An 18,461-nucleotide genomic window follows, 5' to 3' on the forward strand; every position below is an offset into this window, starting at 1 on the left:
GACTGGTGAGGGTCCAGACCCAGACAGATGGGAGACGAGCGGGAGGAGAAAGGGGCAGCAGGAAACGACCTGTGGGGTGAAGCCAGTAGGCCTGGCTGGCAGGGGGGATCCGCGGCTGGGGAGCAGACTTCCGGCACAGCGCGAAAGCTCCGAGGCGTGGCCGGGAAATCTCGAGGTCCCCCAGCGTCATCACACCCTGCAGCGGCTCCACGTCCTGCTGGCCAGGCCCCGGTGAGCACAGCTGAGAGCCTGCGCTGTGAAAACGGGAAGAAAGGGCAGGAGCCAAGGCAGGGAAGACCCAGGGGACTCCGGACCTGCAGAAGGCTGTCAGCCTCCACAGGCTCTACACGCAGAGCGGCCCGGCTCCTGCAGCGCAGCGGATGCCAGACCAGAGCAGGTTTAAAAAAGAAAGCCAAGGCCGGGCGCGGTGGCTCAAGCCTGTAATCCCAGCACTTCGGGAGGCCAAGATGGGCGGATCACGAGGTCAGGAGATGGAGACCATCCTGGCTGACATGATGAAACCCTGTCTCTACTAAACACACACACAGCCGGGTGCGACACACACACACACACACCCTGGCTGACATGATGAAACCCTGTCTCTACTAAACACACACACACACACAGCCGGGGGGTGCGACACACACACACACCCTGGCTGACATGATGAAACCCTGTCTCTACTAAACACACAAACACACACACACAGCCGGGTGCGACACACACACACACCCTGGCTGACATGATGAAACCCTGTCTCTACTAAACACACACACACACAGCCGGGTGCGACACACACACACACCCTGGCTGACATGATGAAACCCTGTCTCTACTAAACACACACACACACAGAGCCGGGTGCGACACACACACACACCCTGGCTGACATGATGAAACCCTGTCTCTACTAAACACACACACACACACACACAATTAGCCGGGCGCGGCGCACATACGCACAGAGCTGGGTGCGGCGCACACACACACACACACACACACACCCTGGCTGACATGAAACCCTGTCTCTACTAAACACACACACACACACAATTAGCCGGGCGCGGTGCACACACACACACACACACACACACACACACACGCACACGTGCGCGCGCGCCGGTATTCCCAACTACTCAAGAGGCTGAGGCAGGAGAATGTCGTGAACCCAGGTGGCAGAGCTTGCAGTGAGCCGAGATAGCGCCGCTGCATTCCACCCTGGGTGACACAGCGAGACTGTTTCAAAAAAAAAAAAAAAAAGAAAAGAAAAGAAGAAAAAGGAAAGAAAGCCAAAACCAAATAGTCTTAAATAACCCGTTGTTCCAGAAAGCAGTGCTCTCAAAACGCCAAGGGCAGCGCTAAGTGGCAAGGGAGCCATGGATTTAAAGGGGCTCCCCCACTGGTCAAGTTGGGACCACTTAAATATCAAAATGGAAAATTTATAATTAATTAAAATAACCTGTGTGAAAAGCTATGACTCAGGAACGATGAATGTAAATGCCAGGAGGGCAGAAATGGCTAACTCATCATCAATTCCTCAATGATTACAAGTGTCTAGTACACAAGGGGTTCTCAATAAATGTACTGAAAGAATACCCAAAATAAAATAATTTTTAACATAACTGTAATGTAAAGGAAGGTTAAATATGCCCTCCCCTTAATTTTGGGATGATTTAATAGAGTATCAAAAAACATAGGTTTGTTTTTCTATGAAGTATATATCTGTTTTTAAAGTATATTTTTGCACAGAAGTAGAGAGAAAGGTAAATATGGGGAGCTATGAATAAGCCAAACCGTGTAAGGAAGAAAAGGAACTGCACCAAAACCAGCAAGAAATAATGAATACCCAGGACCACACATGATAACCAGTATGAACTGGTTCCAAAACTTCAATCAACACCAGGAATCATATAAACCAACAAAGGCGAGCTCAAGAATGAGTTCCTGAAGAGGGAAGGCAACTCACCAGCCCAGCGCCTCATCACCCAACAAGCCCACTGATGGGCACAGCCCAGAGCTGCCAGCAGTGAGGATGTGCCCAGTCCTGCACGGTGCGGTGTGGCAGCCACCAGCCAGCCACAGGTGGCTACTAAGTCCTGGAAATGTAGCTAATGGGAATGAGAAGCTGACTTTTCAATTTACCTCTAATTAATTTAAATGGAAATAGCCACACAGGGATAAGAGCTAGCAGCCTGGACTGCAGAGCCTGAGAATCAGAGAACACGTCGTGTGAGGGAAAGGCACCAAGTTGCAAGAAAAGAATACTCACGGCCGGGCGCGGTGGCTCAAGCCTGTAATCCCAGCACTTTGGGAGGCCGAGACGGGGGGATCACGAGGTCAGGAGATCGAGACCATCCTGGCTAACATGGTGAAACCCCGTCTCTACTAAAAAATACAAAAAAACTAGCCAGGTGAGGGGGCGGGCACCTGTAGTCCCAGCTACTCGGGAGGCTGAGGCAGGAGAATGGCGTGAACCCGGGAGGCGGAGCTTGCAGTGAGCTGAGATCGCGCCACTGCACTCCAGCCTGGGTGACAGTGCGAGACTCCGTCTCAAAAAAAAAAAAAAGAGAAAACCCACGTTATTCACCTAACAAAGTACAACAACAAAAAGAAGTGTTTGCTCTGGTTTGAATCACCTTGAAAGAAGCAGTCAGGATCAGAGGTATGAGAAACAGGAGAAGGAAAACAATCTATCTCATAACCTTGGATCAGTGATCTAAGGAGGTTATTTATTTTTTCCCTTCGGATCTGGTAAGATTTTCATAACACAGCAAGGTATTTAAAATATCTCTAATTCTAGGAGATCCAGAAAGAAAAATGAAATGACAAACCCATTATGTATTTTAGAATAGGCTATGGTTTTTAATTCAGTTAAGTTTTCTGAGAGCAGAATTTGTTATAACTACTGTTTAAGTATATGGCTTGTTCACCAAAAACAGCCATATTAAATTTGTAACTATAATTCAGATTGTTTAAAAGAAATTCAATTAAGTTTAATATCAATTTTTAACCTCTTACCTATCAAGCAGAGAACAAAAAACCCTCTAAGAATTGCTAGTAAAACTAAAAATTAATTAGCCAGCCATGGTGGTGGGCACCTATAATCCCAGCTACTTGAGGGGCTGAGGCAGGAGAATCGCTTGAACCTGGGAGATGGAAGTTGCAGTGAGCTGAAATTTAGCCCCTGCACTCCAGTCTGGGCTATGAAGTGTTTCAAAAAATAAAAATAAAAAATAAAACTGAACTAAAATTTGGCATGATGTTTATGGAGGGATAATCTGGCAATTTGTATCAATGTACATACCTTTAACCTCAACATCTCACTTGTAGGAATCCATCCTAGAGATATACTCCAGGACATAAGCTACATGAGGACAGGGATTGATTGGTTTTGTTCACTGCTGCATTCCCAGTACATGCCTGCTACACAGCAGGTCCTCAGTAGCCATGTGCTGAATGAATAAGTGGGAGAATGATTGTGAGAGGTCATATATGCACAAAGTTATTCAGTACAGCCCTTCTTGGATTCTTGTAAACAGAAAAAGAACAGAAATACATAGTGCTTAGGTGAGTAAATTATGGCACATACTACAATTCTATACAATAATAAAACAAATAAAGATGTTCTGTTAAGATACATCATGATTTCAGTAGACTATCATTAATGTTTTAAAAAAAACACCACGGGCCGGGCGCGGTGGCTCACGCCTGTAATCCCAGCACTTTGGGAGGCCGAGGCGGGCGGATCACAAGGTCAGGAGATCGAGACCACGGTGAAACCCCGTCTCTAATAAAAATACAAAAAATTAGCCGGGCGCGGTTGTGGGCGCCTGTAGTCCCAGCTACTCGGGAGGCTGAGGCAGGAGAATGGCGTGAACCCGGGAGGCGGAGCTTGCAGTGAGCCGAGATCACGCCACTGCACTCCAGCCTGGGCGACAGAGCGAGACTCCGTCTCAAAAAAAAAAAAAAAAAAAAAAAAACACCACGAATATATGTATGTACTTTCTAAGAATTTCTCTGGAAAGATATGAGATTGATAACACTGGCTGCCTCAAGAAAGGTGAATTACAATGCAAACAAACCAACTGTAAAGATACCAAGCAACTGGAAAATCTGAATATGGACTAAGAATTCATTGATACTATAAATTTTGTTATAGGTGTGACAAAGGTATAATTCCTCCCACCCCGCTCAGTGGAGGGAGTCTCACTCTGTCACCCAGGCTGGAGTGCAGGAGCATGATCTTGGCTCACTGCAACCTCCTCCTCCTGGGTTCAAGTGGTTCTCCTGCCTCAGCCTCCCATGTACCTGGGACTACAGGCGCACCACCACACCTAATTTTTTTGTATTTTTCGTAGAGATGGAGATTTGCCATGCTGGCCAGGCTGGTCTCAAACTCCTGACCTCAAGTCATCTGCCTGCCTCGGCTCCCAAAGTGCTGGGATTATAGGAGTGAGCCACCGCCCCCAGTCAATAGTCTTATTTTTTTAAAGGTGTCTTTCTCAGAGAAACATACTAGACTATGTATAGGTGAAATGAGCAGATGTCTGGGATTTCACTTTTTAAATTCCAGATTAAAAAGCAAAAAAAAGAGTACGAGGCGAGAGAGATGAAATTAGAAAGACAAAATGATACCTTTATGTATTTTTGAAATTTTCCATAATAAAAAATTGTTTTCAAAAAACAACTGAACAGGTGGCCAGGGCAAGGGTGAGGGAGAAATTTCTCCACACATCTTTTTGTAACTTTTGAATGATAATATACTTATATTACCTTTTGAAACAAAAGTTTTAATATTGCCAACATCTAACATATTAGAGTTAATAAACTAAGTATTAACCAAAACATAATAGTACGTTTCTTCCCACAAAAATTAAGAGAGAATTAAAGACCCTGAGCACCGTGCTGTTCAATAACTCAAGGTGTAGGTGTGCAGACCAGGATGGCTACACGAGACAGGAAGAAAGCAAAGGAAGGAACTCAGAAATGCTAGTAATTAAAATACAGACAGTGGAGTTTCCATTTTATGCTAGAAGCAATGGATAGCCATTTAAAATTTCTCTTTTGATAAGTCTTAACTTTGATGAAGTCCAATATATTCATTTTTTCTTTTATAGTTGTGTCTTCTCTTAGAAATCTTCGCATATGCCAATGTTGTAAGTAGATTCACCTATTTTTTTCTAGAAGGTTTATAGTTTTAACATGTCCATTTCTAACTATGAAATGAACAGGACTGATAATCTGGCCTATCAGTTTATAAGTTTTAGAATTAAAGACCTGGTTATTTACGGTCGTAAATTATGATAAATGAACAGAACTAACAGTATTTGGTGGTGTGTGGTAGGTCAAAAAGATTAACACAACATTATGCCGGTGAATTTCCAGCTCCAGGCTTGTTAATTCATCTATGATATTATCACGGTCTTTTCTAGGAAGCCTTTACTAGTAAGAAAAGAACTGTTATCTTCTACTCTTTAAAACTCAAGACTACAGAAGACATTCCTGATGCACTGTCTCAGACAGATTATTTGCTGAATGAATGAATGATGGATTGATACATTTTGCTATGACATAAGAAATAACTGAGATTCTTACAAGATTGTCACCTTTACTAACTTACATGAATGTAACAAAGAGCTAGCATACCTGTATTTCTTCACGTTCCTTTTTATCTGGAAAAGTTCTTGCAGCTGTAGAATACTTTTCAAAAACTTTACGTTCCTTTTGTAGCTTCCTCATTTCCTCCTTTTTAAACTCTTCTATTCGAGCTAATTCTTTTGCTTTCTGTTGTTCAAAGTCTGCAATTTCTTTCCTAAAATGACCAAATTATGTTATCACCTAAGGAGACCATCTTGGTGCGGTGATGTGCAGGACCTGCTGACAGGCTAGTAACTGCTAGTCCCGGTGAATTCATCTTCAATCCAGAGGCCTGAAATAACAGCCAATCCACTCACCAAAGCATTCGTCCAACAAGCATTCACTGGGTGCCTACGATGAATCAGGCATTCTACAAGGTGGTGAGGAAACCACAGGGAAAAAAACAAACATTCTAGCTGGCACAGTGGTTTATGCCTGTAATCCCAAAACTGGGAGGCTGAGGCAGGCCTGAGTCCAGGAATTCAAGGTTGCAGTGAGCTGTGATCGCCTGGGCAACAGAGAGAGACTCTGTCTCAAAAAAAAAAAAAAAAAATTATTCCCATGCAGCTTCTTACATTCTAAAGGAAGACAGATGATAATAAAGAAGGTAAATAAGTACATGGAATATTAGAAGCATTAAAGAGAAATAAAGCAAGGCAGAAGTTTAGGAAATATCAGAATGGGAGGGTGAAACTGCATGTGAGGGTTCTCCTGCTGAGATAACATGAGGGAAACCTGAAGAGAATGAGAGAGGCGGTCACAAGGGTGTCCACACACAGCAGTGCAGGCAGAGGGTGTGGAATGAGAGAGGCGGCCACAAGGGTGTCCACGCAGGCAGAGGGCGCGGAATGAGAGAGGCGGTCACAAGGGTGTCCACACACAGCAGTGCAGGCAGAGGGCGCGGAATGAGAGAGGCGGTCACAAGGGTGTCCACACACAGCAGTGCAGGCAGAGGGTGCGGCAAGTGCCAAAGCCCTGAGGCAGGAATGTGGCTGAGGTGTTCAAAGAACAGCCAGGAGGCCAGTGTGGCTAAAACAGAGTGAGCAAAGGATGGGTAGCAGGAGAAGGTGTCAAAAAAGGAGACAGCCCAGGCACGGTGGCTCACTCCTGTAATCCCAGCACTTTGGGAGGCCGAGGCGGGCAGATCAGGTCAGCAGCTGGACCTGAGGTCAGTTTGAGACCAGCCTGACCAACATGGAGAAACCCCCGTCTCTCCGGAAAATACAAGATTAGCCGGGCGTGGTGGTGCGCGCCTGTAATCCCAGCTACTCAAGAGGCTGAGGCAGGAGAATCGCTTGAACCTGGGAGGTGGAGGTTGCAGTGAGCCGAGCTCACGCCACTGCACTCCAGCCTGGGCAACAAGAGTGAAACTACATCTCCAAAAAAAAAAGGAGGTGGCCTTGATCAGATGAACTACCCAAACACAGGATGGCTATGGATGTGTGTGAAGAGCACAGACATGGGCAGCAGAGAGACCTACTAGGAAACGATTTTAATAACCAGGGAAAGCCAATGGGGCCCTGGTCGAGAGTGGCAGCTCTGAGGCAGTGAAGCAGTCGGGTTAGAAACGGACTGAGAGAGCAAGAGAAGACTCAAGCACGACTCCAAGATTTTCCACTGGCCAAATGAAGAGCAGACTTCATGCCGAGACAGGGAAGAAGAAGAGAAAAGTTCAGGAGGGAACGTCAGGAGCTCACTTTTTCTAAATGATCAATTTAAACATTCATCAGCTCTCCAGGTAGAGACAACAACGAGGCAGTGGGATAGGGGATGTGGGTGAGAGGTCTGGATCTGGGGCATAACAGCATTTAAAGCCTCAACACTGGACAAGTCCCTCCCTGCTCACTGGAGGGGCAGCAGATAGATAAGGTACAAGATACTCCTACTGACTGAATATGCAAAAGGTCGACAGTGTGCGCACAATCATACAGTCAAAGCAAACACCGGGGGAGGAATACTTGTGGCACATTCGAGAAAGTTTAGTATCCTGAAAAATGAGCAAAGGTCACAAAGAAAGTTACGAAATAAACACAAATGACCGCTAAATATTAAAGCATGCTCAACTTTATCAATAATTAAAGAAATGCAAACTTCAGCAGGTGAAAGATGGTATAATTACCAGGTTGGCAAGATGTGAGAGACTGCTAACGCTCAACTCCAGTGATGGGGAAAGGGGTGAAAAGAAGCCTCAGATGCTGACTGGGGCAACAGACATTCTAAAAATTTATCACAAGGAAGTATATTTTTAAATAGAAAGTGCCTCATACATACGATGATATTCCCCACAGAATGATTTGTAATAGTGAAAAATTCTAAACAAGCTAAATTTCCACTAACAGATTAGTCACAGTAGCATTAATACAATACAGTCATTTCAAGGATACAGAAGACTAGGGTGTGCTAATAGGGTAAGATGTCTATTACGTTGTTAAAATAAAAAGCAGGGCTGGACATGGTGGCTCATGCCTGTAATCTCAGAAATTTAGGAGCCCAAGGCGGGAGGATCACTTGAGCCCAGGAGTTCAAGACCAGCCTGGGGAACATGGCAAAACTCCGTACCTACCAAAAATACAAAAATTATCCAGGCGTGGTGGCGCATGCCTGTCAGGAGGCTGAGGTGGAGGATGGGTTGAGCCCAGGAGGCAGAGGTTGCAGTGAGCCAAGATTGTACCACTGCACTCCAATTTGGGTGACAAAGCCAGATGCTGTCTCAAAAAAATAAAAATAAAATAAAAAGCAGATTAAAGACCCCATACAGCAGAGTCCAGGGCTCTGCTGAACCGCACTGCCTAGGCTGCCACTGAGGCTCTGTCACTAAGGAGGTAAACTTAAAAAACTTTCTTCTCAGTGCATCAGTTTCCTCGTCTGTAAGTTGGGAAGAATAACACAATGTCTAAATTTGAGGACTGAATTTTTCTTGGAACAAAGCAAAACTGACATAGGCAAAATGCTTAAAAAAACACACACACAAAAACAAAAAAACCCAGCCATTATCTTATGATTTAAATGTTCTTTAAAAGAAAAAGGTCCATTTTGAAATAATGAAGTAGAGACTTTTTTTTTTTGTTTTTTTTGAGACAGAGTCTCGCTCCGTCGCCCAGGCTGGAGTGCAGTGGCCGGATCTCAGCTCACTGCAAGCTCCGCCTCCCAGGTTCACACCATTCTCCTGCCTCAGCCTCCCGAGTAGCTGGGACTACAGGCGCCTGCCACCTCACCCGGCTAGTTTTTTGTATTTTTTTAGTAGAGACGGGGTTTCACCGTGTCAGCCAGGATGGTCTCGATCTCCTGACCTCGTGATCCGCCCGTCTCGGCCTCCCAAAGAAGAGACATTTATTTAAAAGTCATCTTGGGTGGAGAAGGGATTGGAATAAGTTCCACGTTTTACCCATCACTACTATAATAAGTATATATTTACAGTATGTATCAGCAGAAAAACAAAGATGTTTCAATTAAAAAATAATAAATTTTCAGAATTTGATTTTTAAGCATAGTGCAGAATACAGTATAGTAACTGAATTTCCTTTTTAAGTGGATTAATAGCTCTCTATAACCCTTTATCTGGAACTTATGGGCCAGGTGTGCTTTAGAATTCCTATTTTTCAGGTTTTTAGAGAAGAAACACGGAAGAGATGTCAAGGAAGACGGTGGAGTAGGAAGCTCCAAGAATCACTCCCTCCACCAAAGCCGCTATTGAACTAGCAGCACCTGTCAGAACCAACCACTTGGGAACTCTGGACACTAACGAAAGCCTTGCAGCGACCTGGCGAGTGCTAAAGAAGAGAGAGGCTGGGAAATCTGGGCAAATGTCAGCATTTGCATAGCAGCTACCATCTCCTAGATCCAATCCCGCAGCAGGCAGCCATGGGAACTACAGTTGAATGAATTTCTCCTCAAACGTTAAAGTAACAAAAACAAAAAACAAAGAAATACAGTGTGCATGTGACATATAATATCCCCAACAAAACCCAGAGCAACATCTGGAATAAAAAGTATTGGTGTTTCTGCAATAGAACTTAGTACTATTCACAAGTACAATTTAAAAATGCCTACATAAAATGTATATATGTAATAGAAATAATAAATATATATAAATAGTCTCATGTAAGTTCAGTTCAAGTTTCGCTAACCAATAAGGTCGGGTGAGATCATGACCTAGGGTAGGAAACGATATGTCCTACTATTGACTGCTGTAGGTGGAGCTGTGTCCTCGAAAATAATATGTTGAAGTCCTAATCCCTGTGAAGGTGACCTTATTGGAAATAGGGCCTTTTTTTTTTTTTTTTTTTTTTTTTTTTTTTTTTGAGAGACGGAGTCTCGCTGTGTCGCCCTGGCTGGAGTGCAGTGGCCGGATCTCGGCTCACTGCAAGCTCCGCCTCCCGGGTTTTTACGCCATTCTCCTGCCTCAGCCTCCCGAGTAGCCGGGACTACAGGCGCCCGCCACCTCGCCCGGCTAGTTTTTTTCATGTTTTTTTAGTAGAGACGGGGTTTCACCGTGTTAGCCAGGATGGTCTCGAACTCCTGACCTCGTGATCCGCCCGTCTCGGCCTCCCAAAGTGCTGGGATTACAGGCTTGAGCCACCACGCCCGGCCGAAATAGGGCCTTTGGAGATATAAGTAAGATGCCAGTTAAGATGAGGTTATACTGGAGTAGGGTGGGCCCTTAATCCAGTATGACCCTATCCTTAAAAGAGGCACCAAGACAGACACACACACAGACGGGAATGCCATGTGAAGACACGGACAGAGGGAAGATGGCTGTGTGACCACAGAGGCGGAGACTGGCGTGATGTAGCTGCAATCCAAGAAATACCAAGGAGTGCCCCAAACCACCAGAAGCTGGACGAGCCAGCATGGCCCGCCTGGCTGGTGCATGGACTTTGGACTTACAGCCTCCAGAACCACAGGAAAATACATTTCTGTTGTTTAAAACCACCTAGGTGGGAGTACTTTGTTACAGCAGCCCAGAGAAACCAACACACTAACTAGGGAAGGTACCACAGCTCCAAACTGCTTTTCAAATTTTAATATATGCTCTCTCCACTAAGAAAATTCCCCTTCATACACATCATTGACTACACTGGGTCATTTTATTCAGTAAAAAAACGTATATGATAACAGATTTCGCCTCCTTTTCAGTTACATTTGCTGGATTGATTTAAAATGTTTCAGACTGTTTACAGATGGTCTTAAAGGTATAACTGAATCACTGAGTATTTTTTCCCAACTTACAGACCCAAACGTACCTGAGTTTTTCCAAGGCACTTTCTCGTTCAATGCGAAGTTTAGCTAAAGATGCGTTCTCGGCTTTAAACTTTTCTATTTCTGTTTCCAATTCAATAATTTTCTCTCTCAAAACCTGGGATCGAGCATTGTCACCTATGAAATAGGCCATAAATACTGAACTTCACAAAAGGCCTTACTGCAGCAAAAACACCAACTAGCTAGTAACACTAAGAACCAAGAATATGGCAAACATCTGTGCCATTAAAATGCATTAGAAACAATGCTTCAAATATGAAAAGGAAAAATATTAAACCTAACTTTCCTGAGGAAATCAGTGTGTATTTATGAATTAATCTACCTGAAAAGAGTATTGACCTGATAAGGAATCAACATGATACACAAAAAGAAATCATTCAAATCCATTTTTAAAAGACCGATATATATAAATAGCTTAAGAACATGAATAAGTAATCAACAAAAGATCTAAAGAGCTAATCAACACCAAAATCAGTTTACCCCCTACTACTAATCAAATAAATGCAAATTAAAATTTTTTCCCTTTATCAAATTTGCTATTTAAAATGTAAAATAGCCAGTGCTTCTGTCCTTCAATTCAAAGAAGCATTTCATCAGTTAGTACTTTTTTAGAAAAGAAATGTGATCCACAAGGCTAAAGGAATGAGGCAAGTCATAAACTCCGTCATATTAAAACTACATAGAAAAAATGACTGGAAGGAAATATCCCAAAATGGCATAGCAGTCACTTTTGGGTAGTTAAGTTGTAAATATTTTTGCTTCTATATTTTTTAAGCTTCCAAACTTTGTACAAAAAAAATTACTTTTAAAATCAGAGTTTTTGAAAAATAACGTTATAATTTCTATTTTAAAGCACCTATGCTCTGCTAGGCAGTCAGAGTTTATAATACAATATAATGGAAAGGAATCTTTCAGCGTGAGTTTAAAAAGTTTGTTACATCAACAGAAACACTACACATCTATTAAATGGAATGAGGAAGATGTGTATATGCGTTAGAACAATCTTAAAAATTTATCATAAGCAAGGTGCAGGACAGTACGCAAAAAGCATATTTTCATTTGTATAGAAAGGTAATTATACACAAACTGACACATATGCTTTTTTATGCATGGACTCTTTAGAATACACACAAGAAATGGTAATACTGGTACCTCTAGAAGGGGAACTTGAACCAGGTCTGGGGAAGAATGGAAACGTAGAAGCTTTGATGTTATCTCACTTTATTAAAAAGTAATTAATTTTAAGGCATTATATCGACCCACAAAATAAATCAAATTTTTACAATCACCCATTAATTTGACTTCTATTGAGCAATAAGGAAAGTTAGGATTTTAAGTATTCTGACAGCATACCGATAAATGTTAACTTTCTAACATTCCGATACATATTTTATAATGCTCTGACTCACCAGGTGGTTGGTCTTGACTTATGTTTAACTTGGGTTCGGTTCCCAAGTGTGAATCTGACTTCGGTTTTGGTTTCAAAGCAGGAAAGAATTTCATCATCAGCTCCGATGTAGGAGGAGGACTTCCGCTCCTCCTGGACTTGCTCAAGTCTTCTCCCCTCTTGACTGGTGCAATCTTCCTTTTTATTGTTTTGTCCAGGACACCTGTTTCATTATTAGGGTAGCATGTCTGCGGCGTCCCGTAAGTGGATTCATTCCCAAGAGTAACGTCATGATTACACATGTTCTCTTCAAGGTCAGTCCAAGTTCTCTCATCATCAAAGTCCATTTTACTCATACTTAGGGATGAGGGTCTTGCAGGCTCAGACGCTTTGTGTTTTACGCTTTCTATGACAGACTCATCGCTACTGTCATCTTTATCAGACAAATCCAGATCGACGTCTCTCCTTTTATCTTCTTGGGCCCCGGTGTCCTTAAAAGGCCCCTTACCATCACAGCTGTGTGGGCTGTCCTCTCTGCTGCTGAAGCCCCTTCCTCTATCCTCAGATGAGGGTTTCATGGTAATATCAAGCTGTTCCTCAGAGTCACTGCTACTGTCACTGTTCGGAACACCTTCATCGTCACCTGCATTCCATTCCGTTTGATTTTCAGAAGTGCTCTTTTGGACGGCTTTCCTACTGATTTTACAAGGCTGTTCCCTCGATTCATCATCAGCTGAGGACAGTGAACGGAGTTGTTTGGGTGTGACTTCACACTCACCGTCCTTCTCATGTGCAGTGTGGTCCAAACCCTCACCGCGGCTACACTGACTAACGGGATCTGCCGGATTTGTCTTCTGTGGCGCAGCTTTGACAGGGGTGGAAGACATCCGGTGACCTTTGCAGATCTGTTGATCCCTTTCTAAGATTTTCAGTACAAATGAGGAATTACTAGAAAATGATATTTCATCAGCAGCTTGTTCTAAAAACAAAAATTCATCTAATTCCAAATTTTCCTTTTCCTTTTCTCGTTCCCAAGTCTCTAACGTCTTCTGAAGAGAAACATCAAGAGAAGATTCAGACTCTTTCACGGTCTCCCTCATGGGGCTCTTGGAAGCCAGGCGGCTGGCCGGCCCCGCTGAAAGAGGAGGTCCGTCTTTACCTGGTGTCTTATTCCACCCTGTGCAGCCAGTATCACAAGGTTTTCGACTCTCAGGCACATTTTCTTTATTATTAGATGCGACTCTTTTATCAAATTTGATCTGGTCTCTACATTGCCCATCGCATTTCTTCCCTGTGTGTATTTTCAGTCCTGATGGAGAAAGACTTTTCCTGTCACTACACTTCAGCACTTTCGGCTTCTGACTGAGGGTGACAGAACCACTCTTGGTTCCAGCTTTACTCTCCTTTTTAAGGGCAGGGTTGTCTGCACACGGCTCCTTATTTATGAGAGCGGTTTTCCGCTGGAGTTGCTGTCTATCCATTTTAAATAGTGGCTGGTCCTCGGAAGTGCTCTGGTTAGTCACTAGTTTACTTTCTTTCCCTTTTTGAAACTTAGATTTAGCATTAGTAAATCTGGCTAAACCTTCTCCTCGTTTTAAAAATGGTTTTTTTGGTTTTGCTTTGATTGGCAGTGGTCCTTCTGCTTCCTAAAATATAAAATAATAATATTTGAATTAATTTTGTATATCCAAGTCATCTCAAAGTTATTTTTAAGGCAAATTATAGATAAATCTCTAAAGCCTTAGAACGATTTAATCAGAAGAGCACAATTGCTCACCCTCAGCTGTTTTTGCTTCAGTTCTTGCTCTTCCAACCGAATTTGTTCTTCTAAGTAGTCTTCAAAGGTCTGTTTCCTTTCTCTAATAGCAGCTTTAATGGGCCTAGTTAGAAACACAAAGTTATTTAACATGCAAATCATAATGTGTGAATATTTTACACTTAGTGTGCCTGGTATAGAAACCCTTGACAACACGGAGAACTAACTTTTCCCAAAATCAGCGCCTCCCTTTGAGAAGCTAACAAAAGCCACAATCCCTCTCCACCCCTTAAAATACAGAAACACACAACACTCTTCACATGACTCTGGAGTCCTAAGAACCCTTCTGAAGTCCATCTATCCACTACAGATTAACACATGGAGTAACACATTCAGCAAATAACTTTAAAATGTATTTCAAAAATACATCACTAAACATGCATTTTTTTAATTAAGAAAGGCCCTTAATGTGAGTAGAGTAATAATCAGAAAAGTCATTTTGTCCATATCATTATATTCAAAAATGTTGAAATAAATTTTTTAAATAACTTACTTAAATGATAAAATACTTTATCTTTGCCATATTTTAAAATTCTGTAACTAAACTGATTATGCAATTATAATGAATAAGTGACACCAAATGGGAGATGCCAATACTTAATTTTTCCCTTCTCCAAAAATAGGATTTAACTATTTGAGAGAAAATTGATTTTATCCAGATGTTTCTCTTAAGTGAAAAAGCTTTGACAACACAATGTCAAAGCAGCTTTAACTGACATATCTCCCAACCTCCTTTGCTGTTGACAGTACATAAGAGGTTGTATCTTTAACCTGATACTTTAAAGCATCGTCAAGCAGAAACAAGAAAAGTACAGATCTTTCAAACAAGTGTTCAATAACAAAGGCTGTTTACTAAATAGTCACATTTCTCACTTTCCACATGAACAATACCTTTCTTCAATATTAGCCACTTCTGAGGAATCATCATGTTTTTTTAAGTTCTTAACATTAGCTTCCTGAATTTGTTCTGTCATTTTCTCCCAACATAAAATACTTTCTCCTGAGATAAAAATTAGGAACAATTTAGCTCAAGAAAAGCATATTAATGTCTTAAAACATGAAAATTTTACAAGTTACTATGATAAAAAATTTTTTAATTAAAAGTGATGTATGTCAAAGATTTTACAACACTCAAGGAATTCTTTAATATAATTAAAAGAAACTACAAAACTGCAATTAAGACACCTGAGGTCGGGTGTGGTGGATCACACCTGTAATCCTAGCACTTTGGCCAAGGCGGGAGAATAGCTTGAGGCCAGGAATTTGAGACCAGCCTGGTCAACACAGCAAAACCCCACCTCTACAAAAAAAAAAAAAAAAAAAAAAATTAGCCAGGTGTGGTGGCAAATGCCTGTAATCCCAGCTACTTGGGAGGCTGAGAGCAAGCAGAGGTTGCAATAAGCCAAGATGGTGCCACTGTACTCCAACCGAGGTGACACAGCAAGACCTTGTCTCAGAAATAAAATAAAGACACTTGACATTCTTCAAAAGGTTAATGTCACGAGGAAAAAAGTGTGGGCTTTTCTAGAGATTAAAAAGACTAGGCCGGGCGCGGTGGCTCAAGCCTGTAATCCCAGCACTTCGGGAGGCCGAGACAGGCGGATCACGAGGTCAGGAGATCGAGACCATCCTGGCTGACACGGTGAAACCCCGTCTCTACTAAAAAATACAAAAAACTAGCCAGGCGAGGTGGCGGGCACCTGTAGTCCCAGCTACTCGGGAGGCTGAGGCAGGAGAATGGCGTAAACCCGGGAGGCGGAGCTTGCAGTGAGCTGAGATCCGGCCACTGCACTCCAGCCTGGGCGACAGAGCGAAACTCCATCTCAAAAAAAAAAAAAAAGACTAAAGAGTTATAAGAATCAAGCATAATACATGAACTTGACTAGATATGCATGAATCTGATTGGATCCTTTAAAAAAAAAAAGCACCTTTAAAAGGCATTTTGGGATAACTGCGGGAATTCCAAAACGAACTTGAATATTAAGGAATTATCATTAATTTCTTTAGATATAATAATAGCACTGTGGTTAAACAGATGTCCTAATTTTTACTTGATGCATACTGAAATATTTGGAATGAAGTAACAAGATACCTGCATATTATTTTCACTGAAATGGTTCAGCAAATTATACACAAATAGAGGTAAAGATAAGGATATACATATAGAAGATATATACACACACATATATACATTGATAGAGTAAATACAGCAAAATATTAACCACTGTATCCAGGTGGTGGGTATATCAGTAATCACTGCAGTGGTCTTTCAACTTTTTTAGATGTTTGAAATTTTCCAAAACAAAAGGCTAGGGAAGCATGTTGTGTAAAAAAGAAGAAAAACATATGTGAGCTTTCCACACTGATGAATTAACTCTAAATTAGGAACAAGGCATGAAGGCTGGGTGCAGTAGCTCAGATCTGTAATCCCAGCACTTTGGGAGGCCAAGGCAGGCAGATCACTTGAGGCCAAGAGTTTGAGACTAGCCTGGCCAACACAGTGAAACCCCATCTCTACTAAAAACACACAAAATTATCTGGGCATGGTGGTGCATACTTGTAATCCCAGCTACTTGGGAGGCTGAGACACGAGAATCACTTGAACCCTAGAGGCAGAGGTTGCAGTGAGCCGAGATTGTGCCACTGCACTCCAGCCTGGGTGACAGAGCGAGACTCTGAATCCAAAAAAAAAAAAAAAAAAAAAACACGCCACAGGGGACAAGAAAAAAATAACCACGCAGAGCTATCAGGGTAGCATGTGCCTATAGTCCCAGCTATCTCAGGGGCTGATAGGGGAGGATTACTTGTTCCTAGGAGTCTGAGTCCAGCCTGAGCAACACGGCAAGACTCCATCTTTGAAAAAATAATTTTTAAAGAAAACCCACGGAAAGGCTTGATCTTAGGACAACTTAGTAACACTGTAAGTACAGAAGAGGGAAACACAAGTAGCTCACCTGTAGGATGGTTACGGTTTTCTTCTTTTAAATTACTTTTTTCCACAGGTGCTTCTTGACACTGTGCCTCAGAAAATAAATAAGGAGAAGCACGTTTTGAAGTTAAGACAAAATCTCCACGAGCAGTTCTACAGAAGTTGCTTTGCTCATGGGATAAAATGTTGGAAGCGCATGTTTCTTCCTGGGTTGGGTCTGGGTAGACATACGATGGGAAGCAGCGTGTGGCTCTCTCTCCAGTGGTGACATTTCCTGGAGATCTGTGCTTCTGGCTCTGATCATCAGGCAGTACACTCAAACCTTGCAATTAAGAACAGCAACAAAGCTGATGACTTCCTTCAACATTTTCTTTTCTCCCCAGTAGTGACCCCACCCACAAAGGCTTCTCCGCAGTGATAAAAGTATCTTTTCCCTTTATTAGGAGATGGTGATTAACAAAACCATTGATTGATTGAGACAGTCTCGCTCTGTCACCCAGGCTGAAGTGCAGTGGTGCGATCTCAGCTCACTGCAACCTCCACCTCTTGGGTTCAAGTGATTCTCGCACCTCAGCCTTCTGAGTAGCTGGGATTATAGGCGTGCGCTACCACACCCAGCTAATTTTTTATATTTTTAGTACAGAGGGGGTTTCACCATGTTGGCCAGGCTGGTCTTGAACTCCAGACCTCAGGTGATCCGCTGACCTTGGCCTCCCAAAGTGCTGGGATTACAGGCGTGAGCCACCATGTCTAGCCTGTTTTAATCTCTAATACAGTAAAAGTTATTGATAAATACAGCCCATATAACAAAAGTTATTTGGGGCTCTCAAAAATTTAAGAATCCTAAGGGGTCCCAAGACCAAAATATTTGAAAACCACTGCCCCAAAGCAAACCGCTCCGTGACTGAATGAGGCTAGTTCTTACATAAGTAACTTTGAAATCAGCTTTCCTGTCATTCTGTCATAGTGCTGGTTCTACCTTTAGAAGTATCACAGCTGTTATTTACGTGATCTTGATTATTCTTTGCATATATTCCATAAAGAAACCCTAAGCCATTCAACTATTTTAAGGCAGTGTTTTCTATATTCTCTGAGATAAACATCCAAATTCCCTAAACCATTGTTCATGTGCTACAATTCTCACAACCACGCCCCACCCGACCCCTGCACCCTACCTCACTCACTTGCCAAGTCTTCTTTTTCTTGTATTCTCAATGCCCAGCACAATCTCTGAGCAGAACAGGTGCTTTCCTGGGCCAGTAAAGTATATTTCTTTTTTTTTTTTTCTTTTGAGACGGAGTCTCGCACTGTCGCCCAGGCTGGAGTGCAGTGGCCGGATCTCAGCTCACTGCAAGCTCCACCTCCCGGGTTTGCGCCATTCTCCTGCCTCAGCCTCCCAAGTAGCTGGGACTACAGGTGCCCGCCACTTCGTC

General features: G+C 42.6%; 1 protein-coding gene across 2 annotated transcripts in view; it reads right to left on the bottom strand.

Moving 5' to 3' along the window:
* Nucleotides 1-18,461, bottom strand: part of CENPJ (centromere protein J) — a 43,468-nt gene that overhangs the window by 13,296 nt on the left and 11,711 nt on the right. For both annotated transcript variants that reach the window (XM_050766798.1, XM_050766799.1), the window contains exons 4-9: nucleotides 17,054-17,350; nucleotides 14,991-15,099; nucleotides 14,061-14,163; nucleotides 12,306-13,929; nucleotides 10,881-11,013; nucleotides 5,647-5,812 (exon numbers count right to left, since the gene is read on the bottom strand). In XM_050766798.1, the coding sequence (XP_050622755.1) occupies nucleotides 5,647-5,812; nucleotides 10,881-11,013; nucleotides 12,306-13,929; nucleotides 14,061-14,163; nucleotides 14,991-15,099; nucleotides 17,054-17,350 (2,432 nt within the window). The remainder of the gene's footprint in view (nucleotides 1-5,646; nucleotides 5,813-10,880; nucleotides 11,014-12,305; nucleotides 13,930-14,060; nucleotides 14,164-14,990; nucleotides 15,100-17,053; nucleotides 17,351-18,461) is intronic.

Source organism: Macaca thibetana, chromosome 17 (assembly GCF_024542745.1).
Source record: "Macaca thibetana thibetana isolate TM-01 chromosome 17, ASM2454274v1, whole genome shotgun sequence".
NCBI lineage: Eukaryota > Metazoa > Chordata > Mammalia > Primates > Cercopithecidae > Macaca > Macaca thibetana.